Source organism: Netta rufina (assembly GCF_964035555.1).
Source record: "Netta rufina genome assembly, chromosome: 1".
In the NCBI taxonomy this organism is placed as follows: Eukaryota; Metazoa; Chordata; class Aves; order Anseriformes; family Anatidae; genus Netta; species Netta rufina.
In genome coordinates, this window is record NC_140123.1 from 93,855,944 (window position 1) to 93,873,438 (window position 17,495).

At 39.0% G+C, this 17,495-nt stretch overlaps 1 protein-coding gene across 1 annotated transcript in view; it reads right to left on the reverse strand.

The window, feature by feature from the left end:
* Positions 1-17,495, reverse strand: part of PCP4 (Purkinje cell protein 4) — a gene marked incomplete at both ends in the record, with an annotated part of 60,948 nt that overhangs the window by 22,731 nt on the left and 20,722 nt on the right. Inside the window, one exon of the mRNA XM_084290688.1 lies at positions 9,203-9,254. Within this exon, the coding sequence (XP_084146814.1) occupies positions 9,203-9,254 (52 nt within the window). The remainder of the gene's footprint in view (positions 1-9,202; positions 9,255-17,495) is intronic.

The following is a 17,495-nucleotide window of genomic DNA, read 5'->3' on the forward strand; positions in this document are numbered from 1 at the left end:
AATACCAAATTGCAAGCTAATTTTGGAGCATCAAGTTAAGTGTATTAAGAAAGCCGTGTGCTATAAATTAAAATCTTAAAAACCTTCAGAAGAAAATGATTAATACTTTACTGAACTAGTCATATGCAAGGAACTCATAAGTGGAAAAGCATTTTCATTTCATTTGCAAAACCAAGTCTTCTGGAAAAGAAAAACAACAGAACAAAACAAAAATCTATCACACGAAGTAAGGCAGATAATTTGTAGTCAAAAAGAAAAGTGATGTTTCCATAACAGTAAATTCTGGTAACCTCTGTTGTGCATTGATTGTGCTCCTCTTTCATTTTTTTTGCTTCCATTTAATTAAAAAGTCATGCTGCTGAGCTACATCCACCTCTTGTGGCCTTTTAATCACCTCTTGTTACAGTTTGGGAACATGGAGAGAGAGATCTGTAACTTGCATCAGTCTAGCTCCATGGACTTGCAGTGTAAATATGATAGTTTTCATATGCCATTGATTCTAATGCTGATACTACACCAAACCATCCTTGGTGATGTACGGATAGATTCATTTCAGAGATAACGTTATTGGTTTTCCTAGGGTTATCTAGGAACAAGCTTGACCTCTGCCCTTCATTTGGGTCCCTATCAGCAGCAAAAGCAGAACTAAATGTTCCACTTCCAAGAGTATTGATGACAGCACGGTTTCAGATGAGTACTCATTTGTGGAAGCAAGCCAATGCATGTCAGCTACGTGCCACTCATGGAAAGAGGTCTCATTCTCCCTGGTACATAGTCAGACAGAGCACTGATAATTACAGACTGATTTCCAAAAGAAATATGGCACTTGTCAAAGGCATAATTTCAGTTCTGCCTTTCCTCATTAACACTTGACGGGAACTCCAGCATATTTATGAGCAATCTAAAAGGCAAAAACCACCAGCATCACCAAAGCTTTTGTAGTATTTTTTCTTAATTTACAACCTTTGTTTTGTGGGATTTTTTTTTCGCCTTAGTGCCCTATCCTGATCTTTACACACCAGCTTCTCATAAAGGATTAGAGCTCCTACCACCTTTCAGGTGCTCAAATGCCCACTGAAATGCAAGAATTAGACACCCCCTGTGTGCCTGAATGCTGGATCCAACTCACATTGTCATCGTGGCAATGACAAAGGAACTGAGACAAAATTTTACCAAACAGGAAAGTGCTGGGCATCAGCTAAGGAAGAAAACTAGAAGTCAGAAAGTCCAAATTCTGAATGTACGAGAAGACAAGGGCACAGTTAGTTCAAACATTTCAAAACCAGAGGACACAGGAACATACCAAGACCCTTGTAGTATGTTGAAGAGGCTTGGGTCTGGGACTTACACAGTGATGTAAGGGCTCCCTTCTTTCAGACAATTTCACTGTTCCTCCATGTCCTCACCCAACTAGGCTTATTTGACATTATATACGCTTTCTTGGAGTATGTGCACAACAACTAACACAACAGAAACAACATCCACTAGTAACTGTTGAAACTAAGTCACCAGTGAGCATAATTCATGATTATTTCCTTGGGCTACTTCCAACCTCAGTGCTGCAGGATGGCTGCATCTCTACTGATTTCTACCTACTGCAAACACCGTGCAAAGGACCAGACTGTATTAGTGACCATAAGTATATGCTTATGTACATGTGTATACTTCACAATTCAGAAATGCAGCTGTATTTTTGAGTGTACTCAGTTTGAGAACATCACATGTAATCAGGCACACACGCAAGTCTCCCGGTTTGTATGTAGGCACTGTGTGCACAACAAAGATCCCATAAATTAATCAAGTTATTCTTGTAACAAGCTGGAAAGAAAGAGATGGACTGAGACAGAAATTGTTATTGTTATCTCTATTTTTAAATACTTGGAAGGCACTCTGTTACTATGGTGGTGAGGACCATATAAGTACCTACACAGATTCACTTGTGGCAGGAGTGTTAAGCGTGAGGGTTTTTCCATCTCAAAGGTGCCAGCTAGCTGGGGACTGAAGGGGCCTCTTAGGGAAAAAAAGGGAGAAATCTATTTTGAAATCATTTTATATTTTTCAGTCTTTTAAAAGAACTAAGAAAACTGAAATAGTTCTTATATGGTTGTGCTGTTTTGTTTTTGGTTTTTTTTTTTCCCTTCCCTAGGGAACTTCTGCATTTAATTTGCTTTCCTGGTACTCTTTCATTGGATAGGAAACCATTCTTTTCCTCTTCAGTGCAATTCTTTTAGGAGAAAAAAAAATACAAAAATATAAGGGAAAAAAATCTCTAAAAAAACAAATGTCATGGCAGAAAGAAGCTGCATAACTACCCTTATGTATCAACATACACGCAGACGTGCTTGTGCATAATGCTATATTCTTTGTGTCAGGAGATGGACTTATTTGGTAGTCATGAGTGGTTATAAATGATACACAAAATGAAAACTAACAGGGAAGTCCAAAGACTTTGCCTGACTGCTTGAGCACAGCTGGCTCTGTTAATTGCTGAAACTTTTAACAAGATGCTTTGAGAAACATTTAAAAATGAAAGTTCCTGCTTACCAGTTAAAGTGCAGCAGTAATACATGGTGTGACACCAGACATGTCAGATAACAGAAGAACAAGAATAGTATCTCGTCTCTCACAAGCATTATTTAAGTTTCAGTCAGGTATATTCACTACTTTGAACTCCACCAGACAATTCTCCCCAGGAAACCAGATGGCCAAATGTGTGTGTGCAGACATGTGGGGGTAGGTGAAGTTTCAGTATGGAAGGTGTTTAGTTTATCAAAAACACATAAAACGTTGTTGTTTTGAAGTTTTTGTTGCTAGAAAAACATCAGAAGTTGTTGATGTGAATTTTTTTTGTGAACTTTTTTTGTGTTCTTGTTAACACTGCTCCAGATAAATAAGCATGCAGCTTACTCTAGAGAGAACTTATACTAATCCCTGGCCTCAAGAAATGGAAATTCACCTAGGAGAGGAAACGAAGTTCATGTATAATTCCCCTCTTTTCCTTTCAGCGCCTTCTCTAGGGAAGATCTGTGAACAATCTGAGAGCCTTGTTATTAAAGGCTAAATCTGTCTTTAGCTGAGACACATCAGCTGCCTGAGGAGATGAGTGGACTCCTGGATACGCAGACCAGGCTGGGCAAAGGAGGAGACACAGGCCAGGAGAGGACCTGAGACATAATTGGTTTGGTTCTGGCTACACCTTGTGCGTGGCTGTCCCCAGGAAATTGCCTGAAATTCAGCGGATAAGGCTGCCTGTGGTGTTTCTGCCATGTGTAGCTATGCCTTTGAGATGGGATTCATCCAGAACTACTTAACTTTCTTCTGCCAGTTAACTCATCTGAAACGCCCTCAGCTATGGATCATGGCATTGAGTTCACACAGGATTTTTACACCTTCATCTGAGCCTGAGTGATCTGTACATGATGAAATGCAAGTTACGTAACTATGCAAAGGGTTCATACACTTGTATTTAGGCTCTGTGAAGGTGTTACATTATTTGATGGCTGCATATACATCGAGGAATGTTGCTGAGACACAGACTTCCTATTTTAAGAGATGGGGGCTGAGATATGGCAACTAATTCTCCTCTCACACTTCCTAAATCCCCACCAGAACCAGGTGGGTATTATGACAAAATTTGGCTCAGGGCATAGATGGCAAGAAAAGGGGGAGCGGGACAGAACTGCTGGCAGGGAAATCATATTCTGTGAAGCATTTCTTTCAAGGGACAGAAGTATTTTAGCAGAGTACCATAGTGAAGAGAGTTAAGAGGACAAGGCCATTTCCTCCCAACACTCAATATAATATCCAGGAAAACTCAGTATTAGTTCCATATAATACTACCCTTCTTAACTTCTGGTTAATGCTATAGCAGTTGAGATATCAGAGAGAGAGAAAAAAGCAGTCTGGAAAGGTTTCGTTGTTGTTGGGGGTGACCTGTTTGTTTTTGTTTGTTTTAAATTGAGCAGTTCCTTGCAAGACCTATTTTGTCTTTTGCCACACAAGTCATATTCTGTGGGAAAAAGAAAATGCATGAGGCATTGCAATGTTACAGCTCAGTCACTGTCCTTCCCTGTGACTAAGGAATGTGACCTGGATGGATATAGCAAACCATGTTCCATGAGCACATTTTAATATTTATACAAATTAGCCTCATGTGTTCCCTTCCTTTTTTCCACAAGTTCATTCATAGGGCTGTTCCCAAAACCAGTATATTTTTAAATGGTCATCCGAGAATATTAGTGGAAAATTGATTTTGAGTTCTTAAACAAATATTTATATTAAAGCATACTACAATAATGATGCTGGGCTCTGGCCAGGAATTAAAGCTCTGTTGATCTAAGAACTCCACATAAATAACTACGAAGATAATTATTTACTCTGCTGGACCTATCAGGTTTCTTTATTCCTCTACATGCACTGTGCACAAAGTACAGAATTTCCCAAATTCCTTGAACAGATAAAGTTGGTGAATGCACAGTTGACTACCCTGCAAGATGCAAAAGCACAAGAGCTTACTAATGAGATATCTCTATCCCAACACACACAATTCTTTACAGTTACCGTACATGTTTTCTAGAAGCATTCAGATTTAAGTGAGTTCGGAGGCCTCCATTTTAGATGTAAAGAAGAAGGATAAGGAAACAACAGAGTTCATAAAGTAAACTCTTACACAGACCCAACCCATGGTGTACCCTAGGGAGAGGAAGAAATCCAGAGCATTTATTCATTTATAGTTTTCTGATCACCCGAAGCCAAGATCATGTACTCACAGGACAAATGCTTGAGAACAGAGTAGAAACTGAAAACAATGGCTTCAGATTTTTGGGCACAACTGACCATCTTGTCTTTACTGCATAGGCCTAATCCACCATGACACGGAACTTAATGCAAAACATTTAATTTTCATTTCATTTAGACACATGAAGTTTTAGAATTCATCACGTCAAAAAATGTATTTTTTATTGCAAATATTCATATTGCTGAATGATAGATCTAATATTCTGAGAAAATGATTCATAGCTAATAGTCACATCTTATGTACTTTCAGAAGAAATCTACTAATAGGAAAAGCGGTGATTCTAAATCTGAAGACAAAAATAATTGGTTCTGATCCAGCCATTACCCTGCTAGACTGTTAAAAGTAGATTGCATGATACCAGCTTGCAAGTAATATAGGATAAATGAAGGAGAATGCAAAACAAAATGAGAAGTGACAGATGTTAACTTACGAAGAAACTTTGTGATATTGCCAAGGCAGTAAGAACAGCAAGGTAGAAACATCTTGTTTTCATTTAGGATGCATTTGCAAACATGATGGGCCAGATTAGTCAAGCCAGATAAGCAAAAAAAGAAATTCCAGCATCTTATCCCATGCAGATTCTGTTGGACTAAGCCAGATTCGTAACAGAAGGGGCATGTGGGGATAGTACTGCTGGGTTCCCTTTGGATTTTTGACCATAGAGAACAGTATTGTGTAACAGCGTTTCCAAGATCATAATGGCACAACATGACTTAGCTTTCAGATAGACTAAGGTCCATCAAGACCCTGTGAGGTTTATGGTAGCTATACTTACATAGCTCCTATGTACAAGTTTCTATATAGGTGCTTCCATATGCATACCGCTAATATGCATTCCATATGCATTACTGCTAATTATGATATACTAGGGTGGTGTTCTTTGTAAGAATAGTCCTTCAACTAGCTCTTGCCCAGGAAAGCTAGTTTATATAATTTACTCCTAATAATATTTTTGTTCTTTCCACTCTGACAACAGAATGAGATTATATACACTTTCCTCAGAGCAATATAGTACTTTATTGGATGGAAAAGCTACTCAGCATTGTACAGTGCCCATTGAAGTCAGAAGCTTTTCCACTGACTTCACTAGCCGTTTCCAAGACACTGATGTACCATGATAGCACGCTGTAATGCAATAGTTGTACTTCCTTAGGAAGAAATGAATCATCATCTTGTCTTGATCATAAACCTGTAAGAGGACAAACTACAACTTGTTTAAAAGGTCAGGACAGACAAAAGTCAATGAGAGTTTTGCTGTTAGCCTTCAGTGTCAGTGAAACTTGCTTCATCCCAAGTGATTATTCAGTAGTTATAATCCAGATGTGTCTTCAAGAACTACTGGCTTGTTGCTGCATAAAAACGGGAAGATACACTAGTGTATACTGTACAAAATACAGTGGAGGTCTGCTAATGCCCAGTGCTCTGAAAGAGAAGAGGGATGCTACCACTTTGCAGTCTGGAAGAGGATTCAAGAAGGCAGCTGAAGGAAAATACTGTTGATGAATGAAGGTCCCATACAGTATAGGAACATTCTATTCATCAACATAACCAGTACAGTTCATGTACCGATTTTCTTCTCCTGTTATCACAAACTCTTACATCTGCTCCACATAATACTGGCTTTTCTGAAGCTCAGTCTTTCCCACTGCACATCCCCCTAGGTCAACAAGCAGGGATAACAAAACAAGGCAGTGCCAATTCAGTAGAAGCATTTTGTGTGTGAGAAACACCTCTGCTGGAAGCAAGATTAAGAGAAGCCATTGCTGTGGTCATAAGAAATAAATATGACTAAGGATATAGTGTTGCTCCCTAACGAAGGTCAAACAAGAGCATGCATTCATAAACATCTACCAAACTGACCACTGACATAAAAGAAGTCTTCATAGACTTAGTTTCCCTAAATGCTTCACAGTGACAGCAGTGCCATATATGTCTTCAAAGGAGAGTACTGATTGTAATGGTCATTGTTTTTATTTTCTCCAGTTTTGACTCAGCCTAGAGATGGACCCGAAATTAATTTTCCACAAACAGTGTCTCCACTGTGTGAATCAATAACCCTGAAAACAACTGAGCATCGTTATTTGTTGTTAGAGCTAGCTTTCAGCAGCTTTTCCTGATCTAGTAATCAAAACCAAGGACAGTTAGTGACCAGATCACTTCAACTTTGCAAACAGTTTCATAGTATGACTCCTTATTTTAGACTAAAATCAAAGGGGATTTGGTTTCTTCCTCCCCATCCCCACCCCCTTTTCAACAAGAGGGAAAGTTTCATTTTGACAGAGAAATGAACATCAGAAGTGCCTGATAATAATGGCCACAATAGAAATTTAAGACATACACAAATCGCAGAGTTCTGGCCAAAAAACATGTTATGGAGGATTTATATTGTGCAAGTAGGTTTAAAGCACATCCCAATTTCCAGAGGAATAAATCACTTTTGCTTGAGTTCTAACTACACACAGCTAATAAGTGCAAAGAGCTATACGTTTTCTGCTTCTTTGATATATAATCCAACCTCAGGTTGAAAGTTCTGATTCTACTTCATGCAAGCATGTGGATTTTGGAGAACAGAAGACTGTTCCATCTCCCCTGTTACTCCTCTATTTTAAGTAGGTGACAGGGTTTTTTTGGTTTTAACTTCATTATAAAAAATAATAGACATCTATTTGTCCAAAATTCAGTGTGCATCTGCTTGTCTATATTATACATAAAACAGTGTGCATCTGCTTGTCTACTATACATGAAACTATGCTACAACTAACTAGAATCATATATTTGTGAATTAGTAATACAGTCCTTTCTCAGTCAAAATTCTCCTTAAGAAAAAGAAAAAAAAAGAACTTGCCTCTAAAAGGCTGCAGGATCAGTAAATCTTAGCTAAATTTGACAACAGGACGATTTTATTTGTAAAGAAATTCAACGTAAATGAGCTCAGTTCATAATGTGCTCTAACAGTAAGAGAAAAACATGCTTTCCATGCTGCCCAAATGGCTGGCATAATTTTGCTGCTTTCCTTTCCTGTTAACTTCAGAATGCAAATGGCTTTGCTGTCAGGGTACATTTGTTCCCACTAATTCAAGACACTATAACAAGCCAAAATATTTATTTCTTTTTTCCAGTCTTTAATTTGTATTTTATCACATTGGGAACGTCGTTGACTGATTTCATTTACTGTAGCGTTATGCAAACAACCCTTATGGGAAAGTCACCTCTCTGTAGTAGGAAAACAGCATAAAGAAGACTGCTGATGTTTCAGGATGTGTTGCCTCAGAGGGCCCAAAGATTCTGTTCAGACCAACACAAAGGCCAAAGTGCATATCCAAAAACAACGGCTCACAAATCTCATCCCAGAAAACCCTCGGCTCTTCAGAAAAGAGGCTTACATTTTTCCTGCTTTTCACTAGAGGAGACAGACTACCAGAACATATTTTCTCTTGATTAGGACTGGATGATCAAACAGAAGCAAACAGAATATTTATATAGCTCAATCCTCATCCTGTTCATGAATGTCTACAAACCAATGTTGCATCATATTCAGCTGAGTCTATAATTAAAGCTGATCAAAATGTTTTCCTTCAAAAAATGTTTCTGATGGTAATTGGATTTTAATCAAGTGATCATTTGTATGTAAAGTGTTTCTGCCTCCTATAGGAAATAAGATTAGTTCTCAACTAAATAACAATTGTCTCCACTGAAAATTGTTTTATTTCCTTCTTAGAAAAAAAAAAAATCCAATTAGAATTGATTGTGTCATTTATGGGGCAGAAATTGATCCCTACCTGCCCCTTTGTTAGAGGCCAAAAAAAGCAACAAATCACCTCTTATAACAGCAGAGCACACATCTGGATTCACCCAACTATGTGGAATGCTGAAGTTAGCAGCCTATTTGCCATATGGTCCCTCCCTGTGAGCAGCTCCATCCATTGCCTCTCTCTATCAACTCTCAAATGAGCCTGTGCAAGTGGCTTCTAACCTTGGTAGTTCAGTTATCGGCTAAAATTAGGTGGGAGAATGAGACCACAAAAACTATGTAAGTCCTCATAATTCATTTACTTCTGCTCACCTTCCCCATTCAGATAGCAACAGCTCATAGTATTGAACCTAATCTCTTGTGTTCTTTTTTCACATACCAAGCAGTGTTTTGTTCTAGCCTCATTTGTATCTGCACTGTCTTATACAGAGTCCTTTGGTTTACCATAGCACGAGCCCATAATCAAGTCTCTTCTTAAATACTTGACTTGAATATACAAAGGACACAATCCCACTAAGTCCTTCTAGTTTTTCAAACACATGCAAGAGATAACAGAAAAAACAAGGCTGTCTGACATCTGTCATCACAGTAAAACCAAATTTTGACTCATTTTGGCTTTATATTCTTCATCAAGAAATATAGTCTACCCTTACCGTTCTCACCAGATGTCTTGTCTTTTCCATTTGTAGCTCCAGTTCCTTGTCTCTGGTAGAGAAGAAAAAAAGAAAAAAAAAAAAAAGTGTTTAGAAGAAATCTGGATGTGCATTTTCCCCTTGGAGTTACTAGCAGTTACGGCCTGATTTTTCTTCAATACCTCGGATAGTCACTCAACCCCATATAATGCTGCTTTGAAAAACTACCAGCCAGAACAGAATGCTTGGTACCACCTCGGCACAGCTGTATAACCATGCGTGGAACTGTACACAATTAGCACCTGTTAATGATGGGCTACGTGTAGTCAAATGCAAAGGTATGGACTGCAGTAGGACATTCCCACAGGTCTCTGCCATGCCTCCATTACCATGTTTCTTTTGATCAGACCTTGGTCAGAAGACTTGCATTTCCCTTTTTGTCCAGAAGCAGAGATCGAACTTCCCACTTGAATTCACTAGGTTAAAGAAACAGCCTCACCACTCTCCATGAAGCAAACACTGATGTAAGTCTTGTTACTAAGTGACAAGTGGCAAATACCAGCACAGCCCAAACAGATACTCACAGAGGCAAAGCTGCATCAGTGTGGTTACACTTCTGTAATTTACTAGCTTAGGAATGGCTACTCAATGAAAATTATGCTGCAGCCCCCAGAGACTGCCTCTTGCAGGTGGAATTAAGGTACTTTAGCAAACTAGTACAGTAAAATTTGCATTTCTTATGCAAAATTATTCATACTTGGGTATATTACAGAAACAGATTAAAGAATCCATCCTCTAGGGCTGTCCATGTGGGGGAAAAAAAAAAAAAAAAAAAAAAAAAAAAAAAACAGGAATATTCACAGTGAATAAATCCAGCTGCATTCAGAAGCAGCACATTTTCATGTATCAGGGAAGTTAAAAACTGCAGCTGCACTGCAAACCAAATGGTTTGTGTCAAAATATGGATGGTCATATTCATTCTGCTATGAAAAATCATACAGGCATACTTATCCTTTGGTATTTACTCTAGAATAGCTGGTTAAAACCTCCTCTACTGATCTGCTTTCTGTCCTTCATCTCCCATGGAGGTTGAATTTTCAGGGTATTCTGTGATAATCATGGCATAAGTGCAAAATCTTCATGTCCACTCTTAGCTCTTATTAAGAAAGCCAGAAGGAGAAAGTTCTTGTTATCCTCCCGAAGGGGTTGAAAAGAGCTACATGTGGTCTCTCATGCATCTACATGCCTACGGTGGGGTTTCTCATCTTTCTTCCTGTAGCAGACTCCAGTGCATGTCTCTGCTCCACTGCCTTTGCCTCTTATCTCACACTGTGCAATGAGACGGAATCCCTCCAGAAAACAACTCTGAGTCCATCATCACAGCTACTGTCTCCCTATGCAATGGAAATATATTTTTGTTTCTTTCTGGAGCCCTAGCGCCTACGACAGCAGAGAAAACTTAGTCAATAATGCTAAAGAATGGGATCCTAAAGGGATAAATATTTTATTTGTATAAGAGTATAAATTAAGAACAGCCAGAAGTCAATAAATCCACCCAGAAAACAATTTTGCTAAAGACATTAACATTTTTGCTTTTATTTGAAGTTTGATTAATATTCCAATATTTCAGTTCCAATGCATATCTCAACCCAGATTTCATCACGCGAATTTACCATGACTTCCTAAAAAATAATATAACGGATTTTTACTATCTAAAAAATGGTAACTACATTGCCTTTTTTTTTTTTTTTTTAATTTATTTTGAAATGCTTTTTTCAGGTTGTCTGTCCTCCTGAGTGTTTCTGGCTGTGCTGCTTAGCTGTTATGAAGGCTTCTCTTCCCTCCCTAGGCTATACCTGTCAGGGTTGGTCTGCTGTTATGGAGTGCTGGAATATGGATGCACGCATTTTGTGTCTCAGGATTTCCCCTCTGGGAGAGGGGAAAGTTCTCATAAAGAAAGCAAATGAAATCTCAGCTTCAGTCGATAAAAATTTTTTCTATTAATAAGGTCAATATTGTTTTGTAAGTTTGAAATCAGTCTAAACACACTGTAGCCCTTTGTTTGGAGGCCATCGGACATATGGAGAACGATGCCTGAAAGTCTGTCGAACAAGCTTCTGAAAGCTTTTCCTTCTCTGCCACATACATATTTATTTCTATCTATAAGCTCTGTGCTGTTTTCCAAGTGAGTGCAACACATCTGAAAGCAAGAATCAGTTTCTTGTTAACAAGGCGTTGCAACTGTTATGAAAAAGCCATATACAGCATGGTCATTCACCTGTAAAGCCTTTTGCCTTTTGTTTCTCTACATTCAGTGGACCTGTTCTTTAAAAAACAATTTCAAGATGCTGATACTATTAACACCTGGAGCCTCTTGCTCCTTTCATCACCTTTCCTGATGCTACCACAGGCTGCAAAACAAGGCTTAGATTTTTAATGTCATCCAAAGCACAGGAGGACTGAACACGAGGAGGAGTTGCTGGGGGTATTTTCAGGAACCAATGGATGAAAACCCTTCAAAAGCTGGTATAACTGATATTGTCCTCAGACCCAAGAGATCAAATTAAAAACACTGAAATACAAGAAAAGCAATATTTATTTGTTTTGTTTTGTTCTGTTTTTCTGGTTTTGTTTTTAAACAGGCAACCTCCAAGTTGTAGATCATATTTTTAAAAGCTAAAAGCAGTCTGATTCTTCTGTTTTGTATAACTTGTATCCAGCTTCCCTCATTTAAAGCTTTTTTTCTAGATCCTCTAAGGCAAGCACTAGGACAGAAACACTGAAGAAACTGTCCATTAGGTATGAAAAAAGAAACATCAGAGCCAAAACGAACATGAGGGCAAAAACATAATGATTATCCACCAAAACGGGATAAACAATTTTGTTGCTGTGTTGCGTAGGAGGAAACATAGTTTACGACTGCTTGGGGCTATATTAATTTTTAACTCAGCGGTTTTGCAGAACATCAAAGGCACATCGTTAAAAATGTCTCCAGAATCAAAGTCACTCCCAATTTGTCAGAAGAGAGAGGAAGAAGGGCTCCTGCCATATGCCAAAAGCCACAGCAAGAGAAGAACAGCTTTACTTTCCTGATAAATTCTCATTGCTATGCACAACAGCTAGATAATGTTGTATAACAACTACACAAATTAGTCCCCTAGGTGTACAAACTAAGGTCAACATCGAGTTTTCAGCCAGAAGGACTTCTCAGTAAGAAAGTTAAATTACTGCAGTAGAGTTTTCAATTCATTCTTCTAACCCATCCTGCACTCCCCAGCTTAATTTTTGATTTTTATCTTATAACACTCCCTTCTCGTCTTGAAATTTCCTGACCTTTTCAGATAGGCTTCAGCACCTCAGCATTAGGGATTGAATCCAGGTGTTGATTACTAAGTTTCCTGGGGGAGAAGGACTGTTTGTTTTTTGATGAGCTGCAGAAAGCCCAAGATCAGGGAGGTGAAACTGCCAGAAGCCCTGACAAATGGGGCTTTACAGTAATAACATTATTCTACTTTTTCATCCCAGTGCAGGGACAATAAGATATAGCACACTGTATCCCAGCAAAGCAGTGGCTGCAGATTTTTAGATGTATTTTATTTCTACATTGAAGTAAAAAGAGCATGCAAAAGTAAAATTAAAAGACTAAAAACAGGGGAAAGGTTTTGTAAAGTTAATATCTGAAATGGCCAGTGTGGCCTCGACTCAGGATAAAAATAATTAATTTCACCAACATATGAAATATGTTATTAGGATGTTCTGTTCTCATAGACTAAAGGGACAGCAGTGAAATCTGTGTATATCCTAAGCTTTTAAGCCCCATTTTGCTACCAGGTCCATCTCTAACACAAAAGTCATTAGGTGTGTGACAGAAGGAAATACATGTTAGTACAATACAGCACAAAAGCGTCTGTCAGGGGTCAGCCAGCAAGGAAGAATTTAATCCGCACTGCCATCACCACCATCTGTTCTCCCTACAGAATCCTCTGTAAAATGTATAAATTGTACCCTAACTATTTCATCAGCGTCTTTTTTCATAGCCTTCTGCTTTAATCAATGAGTTCAGCTGCTTTAGCATCAGAATGAAAAAGAGTACTGAAAAACACACTTTAGAAAAATTTACAAAGTTGGTAACTTTTCTGCAAATAAAAATGCCATGTTAAGTATCTGCTTAAGGACTTTCCATGTTTTCCATCTAAGTACAGCTTGTAATTTTCCTAGTCTTCAGCAGAATGAGGTAACAGCAATTGATAACCTGCTGTTTTTCAGAACTAAACATATCCTGTACAGTACCTTGAATTATTACAGTTGGTGTGGACTTCTTCTGGGAACGAAGGAAAACAAAGCTCATTCAAACTCTTGCAAAGAACTACTCTATGTCAGAAACTAGATGAAGACCCGGAATTTAAGTATGGGCAAGAATCAAGCAGCCACGACCTGGAACAGGTAGAGATACACTCTGCAGTATTTGGAATTTATATAACTAATTAGGTTACATTGTTATTTACTGGAGATTTCTGGTTTGTTGTGTTTGACAGCCTTTTTAGGGTCATATATTGGCTTGAAACTATAGCACTCAGCGTTTGCACATTTAGGTGTGAGAAACATCATTCTTTGCCACTCTTAACCATACCTTGGAAAATTATTGCTAATAAGGACAAAAGATATTACTGTTAAAGTTAAAAAGTTGAGAATTGGAAAAAAAAAAAAAGATGCTTCTGTGACAGGTTTCTGTTTACCAAAGTTCCCAAGGGATATCTGGCCTCTAAGTAATGGGGCCCAAACTGCAGTGACACTTCTTTATTTTTATTTTATTTGTGTGTGTGTGTGTAAGGGGGGGGGGGGGAGGGAGGAAGGAGTTATATATCAAAGAGCATAAAAATGAACAACTGGGTGAGCAATACAAGGTGCGTTACTGGAGAGCCATGCACAGACTCTACTCTCACACTCATTATCTCCAATTTTAAGTCTCCAAAACTAGTCTGTGGTATATCCAGGTGGTAAATCTCAAACAAACTGCTGTGGCAGTACAAGTTCATTCACATCTGTAACAGCTAATCACCAAAAAACACTTACAAGCAGAATTGAAGAGTCCCAGAGAAGCTTGAATATCATTATGAAAACTGTACTAGAAGTTAAGTAAACTTTCCTCACTTGTCCCTAACAAGTTTCTCCCACTTTTTTTCCCCACTACAGACCTTGTACTGAATATTTATGAGATGAAAGCATCCTTCAAAGCCCACATTTAAGGTAACGGCACCAAGTACAGAACATCCAGCCAATATTTTGTCTGAATGAGGGGTGAGTCTGATGACTTCTTACACATCTTTGCAAGAAATCACAGATCATACCTTTTGTGCACCTGGACAGACTAGAAAAAGATTTATCAAGACAGGCTTCAGTACAAAGCAGTCCACTCCTTTTTTATGACCAACAGTTTCTGGTAGAAGTGACTTTCTGGAGACTACCACTTTTCCTGGGTGCTCACACCCTAGGATCTCAGTTCTTTGTGCAAGAGTAGAAACCCACAAAGCACTTTCTCCACGTGTCCCTTTACACAATGGGAATTCTCTATGGGCTGCTTTCTGTCCTGTGTTGCCTGGGCAGCATAATATTGTCGGAGCAGGAGTGCCAGAATCCATCTTTCAATACCGGCTGTCAAAATTAAATGATCCCTGGCACCCTGACTATTTCTGTTATTATCTTCATGGGTCAAGCAGTGTCGTACTTGACTAGCTCTTGATTGTCCTTAATTTTATTAAGGATCTCCTATAGCTTTTTTATAAATTAAAACCCCACAAGTGGTCTGGGATGAACCGATGTGATTCACGCTGCAGGAGCTAAAAATTAGCATTTGAGCAGTAATAGTTTTCTATAACTTTTGTAGTCACTAACAGCACATGAACATGCACACACATGCACACAGACATCCTAGCAAACAAGAAAATAGTCCTCAGAAATTAACAACATAGCTGTGGATAACTAGAGATGCACAGGGTACTGCATTTTCCTGGGAAGGAGGACACACAGGCTTAAGCACTGCCTATGTGGGGTGAATCCAGAGCTCCCGTAGGACAGCACAGGGAGGCATGCTGGTGGAGGTCCTGGCCCTCCTCTTGAACCACTGGACGGACAGCCAGGCACAGAAAAGCAATGGGAACTGAAATTTTGGGCCAGAGAGATGCTTTTTGGCTTGAGAAAAGCCCTCAGAAAAGGCATGTCTAAGGCACATGGACAGCAGAGCAGGAGCACCCAGCACACTTCCAGGGCAAAGAGGGATGCAGCTAAAGAAGGCAGGCAGAGCATCACTGCCTGGGATGCAGGAACCCACTTACAGTGCTGTATTTATAGATCCTAATAGTGCAGAGGAGAACTTTCCCTGTGCCCCACTTTCACCAACACTGCGCTGCAATTTATAAATCAACACAGGGAGAACCTGCTGATTTTGTATTCAAATTCAATATGATGTTCTAAACAGAGTATTTTCACCAACACCAAATGTAATCAACATAATTAGCAAAAATGGTAGCTTGCTTAATATTTAGGTTATTAGCATATCTTGAATTAAAACATTATTTCACAGAATTTCACAGAATTTCTAGGTTGGAAGAGACCTCAAGGTCATCGAGTCCAACCTCCAACCTAACGCTAACAGCCCTCCACTAAACCATATCCCTAAGCTCTACATCTAAACGTCTTTTGAAGACTTCCAGGGATGGTGACTCCACCACTTCCCTGGGCAGCCTGTTCCAGTGCCTCACAACCCTTTCAGCAGATATTCAGCAGATATTTCTCCAAAGACATTGTAATCACTTTTTTTTTTTTTTTTTTTTTTTTTTGGAGGCAGGGATTAATGGAATCTTTGAAGTTAATTTTGAAAGCAGCTGCAAGAATGTATTTTCCAAATCCTGTTAATTACCGTGCCAGCCATGAGAAGTAATCCTTTATTTTTTTCTGCAGGAAACACAGGGCTTGATCCTGCAAGGCTTATTTACAGGGGTAACCCACATGTGGACAAGTACTTGTCTTTACTTCAGCAGCATTACTTGCTTTAGTACGAGTTGGAACCTCACTGCAGTACTGTGAGATCCCTAAACTTCACATTAGGTTTTGTCAAGCAAAGGGTAAACAGAGTAAAATTAACTGTGGAATAAGCCTTCAAACACCAATTGCCAAAAAATTACCTCAGCTCTCATTTGGACAAGGCTGGTACAGCCCATATCCTAATTACCCTGCAAATTGATAAAGAGGAAACATGAAGGTGACCCAAGAGGAATATTTCAATTACATAAAAGTAGATTGATTAAGCTGAGTGATATAAATGAAAAATAACTGAGGTTTTTAAGGTGGTCCCTTCTTTTTTTTTTTTTTTTTTTCTCCTATTATTTCTTATCTACTGGTAGCATCAGATTTGGTACCGTGGTTCTAGAAAGGGCTGTTTTGGGCAGGAAACCAGTCTTGAGAACTCCCACTTCGTCTGACCCAATCCAGCCATGCTTCTCCATCCCCAAGACCTCATTTGTCTGGACACAAGTGTTTGCAAGGTTATACAGAAAACAGCAGCAGTACGATTATTGCAGTGAAAGGTTAAGATTTCTGCAGAGCTGTGCTGAAAACAAACATTGAAATGATGCAGCTGAAATAAATAAATAAATATAGAGCTTAATTGTCTCTTTCCATCACTTCAGTAATGTAATTGACATCTCCCACCCACAGCTGTTTCAGTCCAACAGAACAGGCAACAGCCTGCAACGTGGGGAAGAGAGCACTGCAATTTAGCTCTGGGAACCGAAAATCTGAGCAGGTCAGTGCTTCCTTCTGAGTACTAAACCATACCTTGCTTTGAAACATTCAAGAAACTTTTTCTCAATTTCTCTAAAGCACAGTGGGAACCACTATAATCTTAGGCTGCTGGCTACAGGGGGATAAAGATGTAATACCCCTAGCTCAAAAATGAGGGAGTACAGCGGGAAGGCAGCAGAATTTCAGTCTTGTGAGCAGAGCTGGAAGGTACCTCTGTTAGTCCCTGGCCCCTACGTACAACCCAAGGAGAACACTAGCAAATTCTATGCCAAGCCAAGTCCTGCAAGCCTCCAAGGGCAGAGAATCCAAACCCTCTCTGGGTGATCTGTTCCAGCACTGCTGGGAAAACATCTCTTTACATCCCACAAGGATTTGGGCAGTTACTTTTATACTGAGCTGGGTTTCTCCTAAAGACCTGGACTGTAGGTGAATCTAAAATTATTGGTAAGAAGGATTTAGAAGTCATGGTGTTCTAACCAAAAAATGGTTTGGAGTCATTAAAATTTTTTAATTT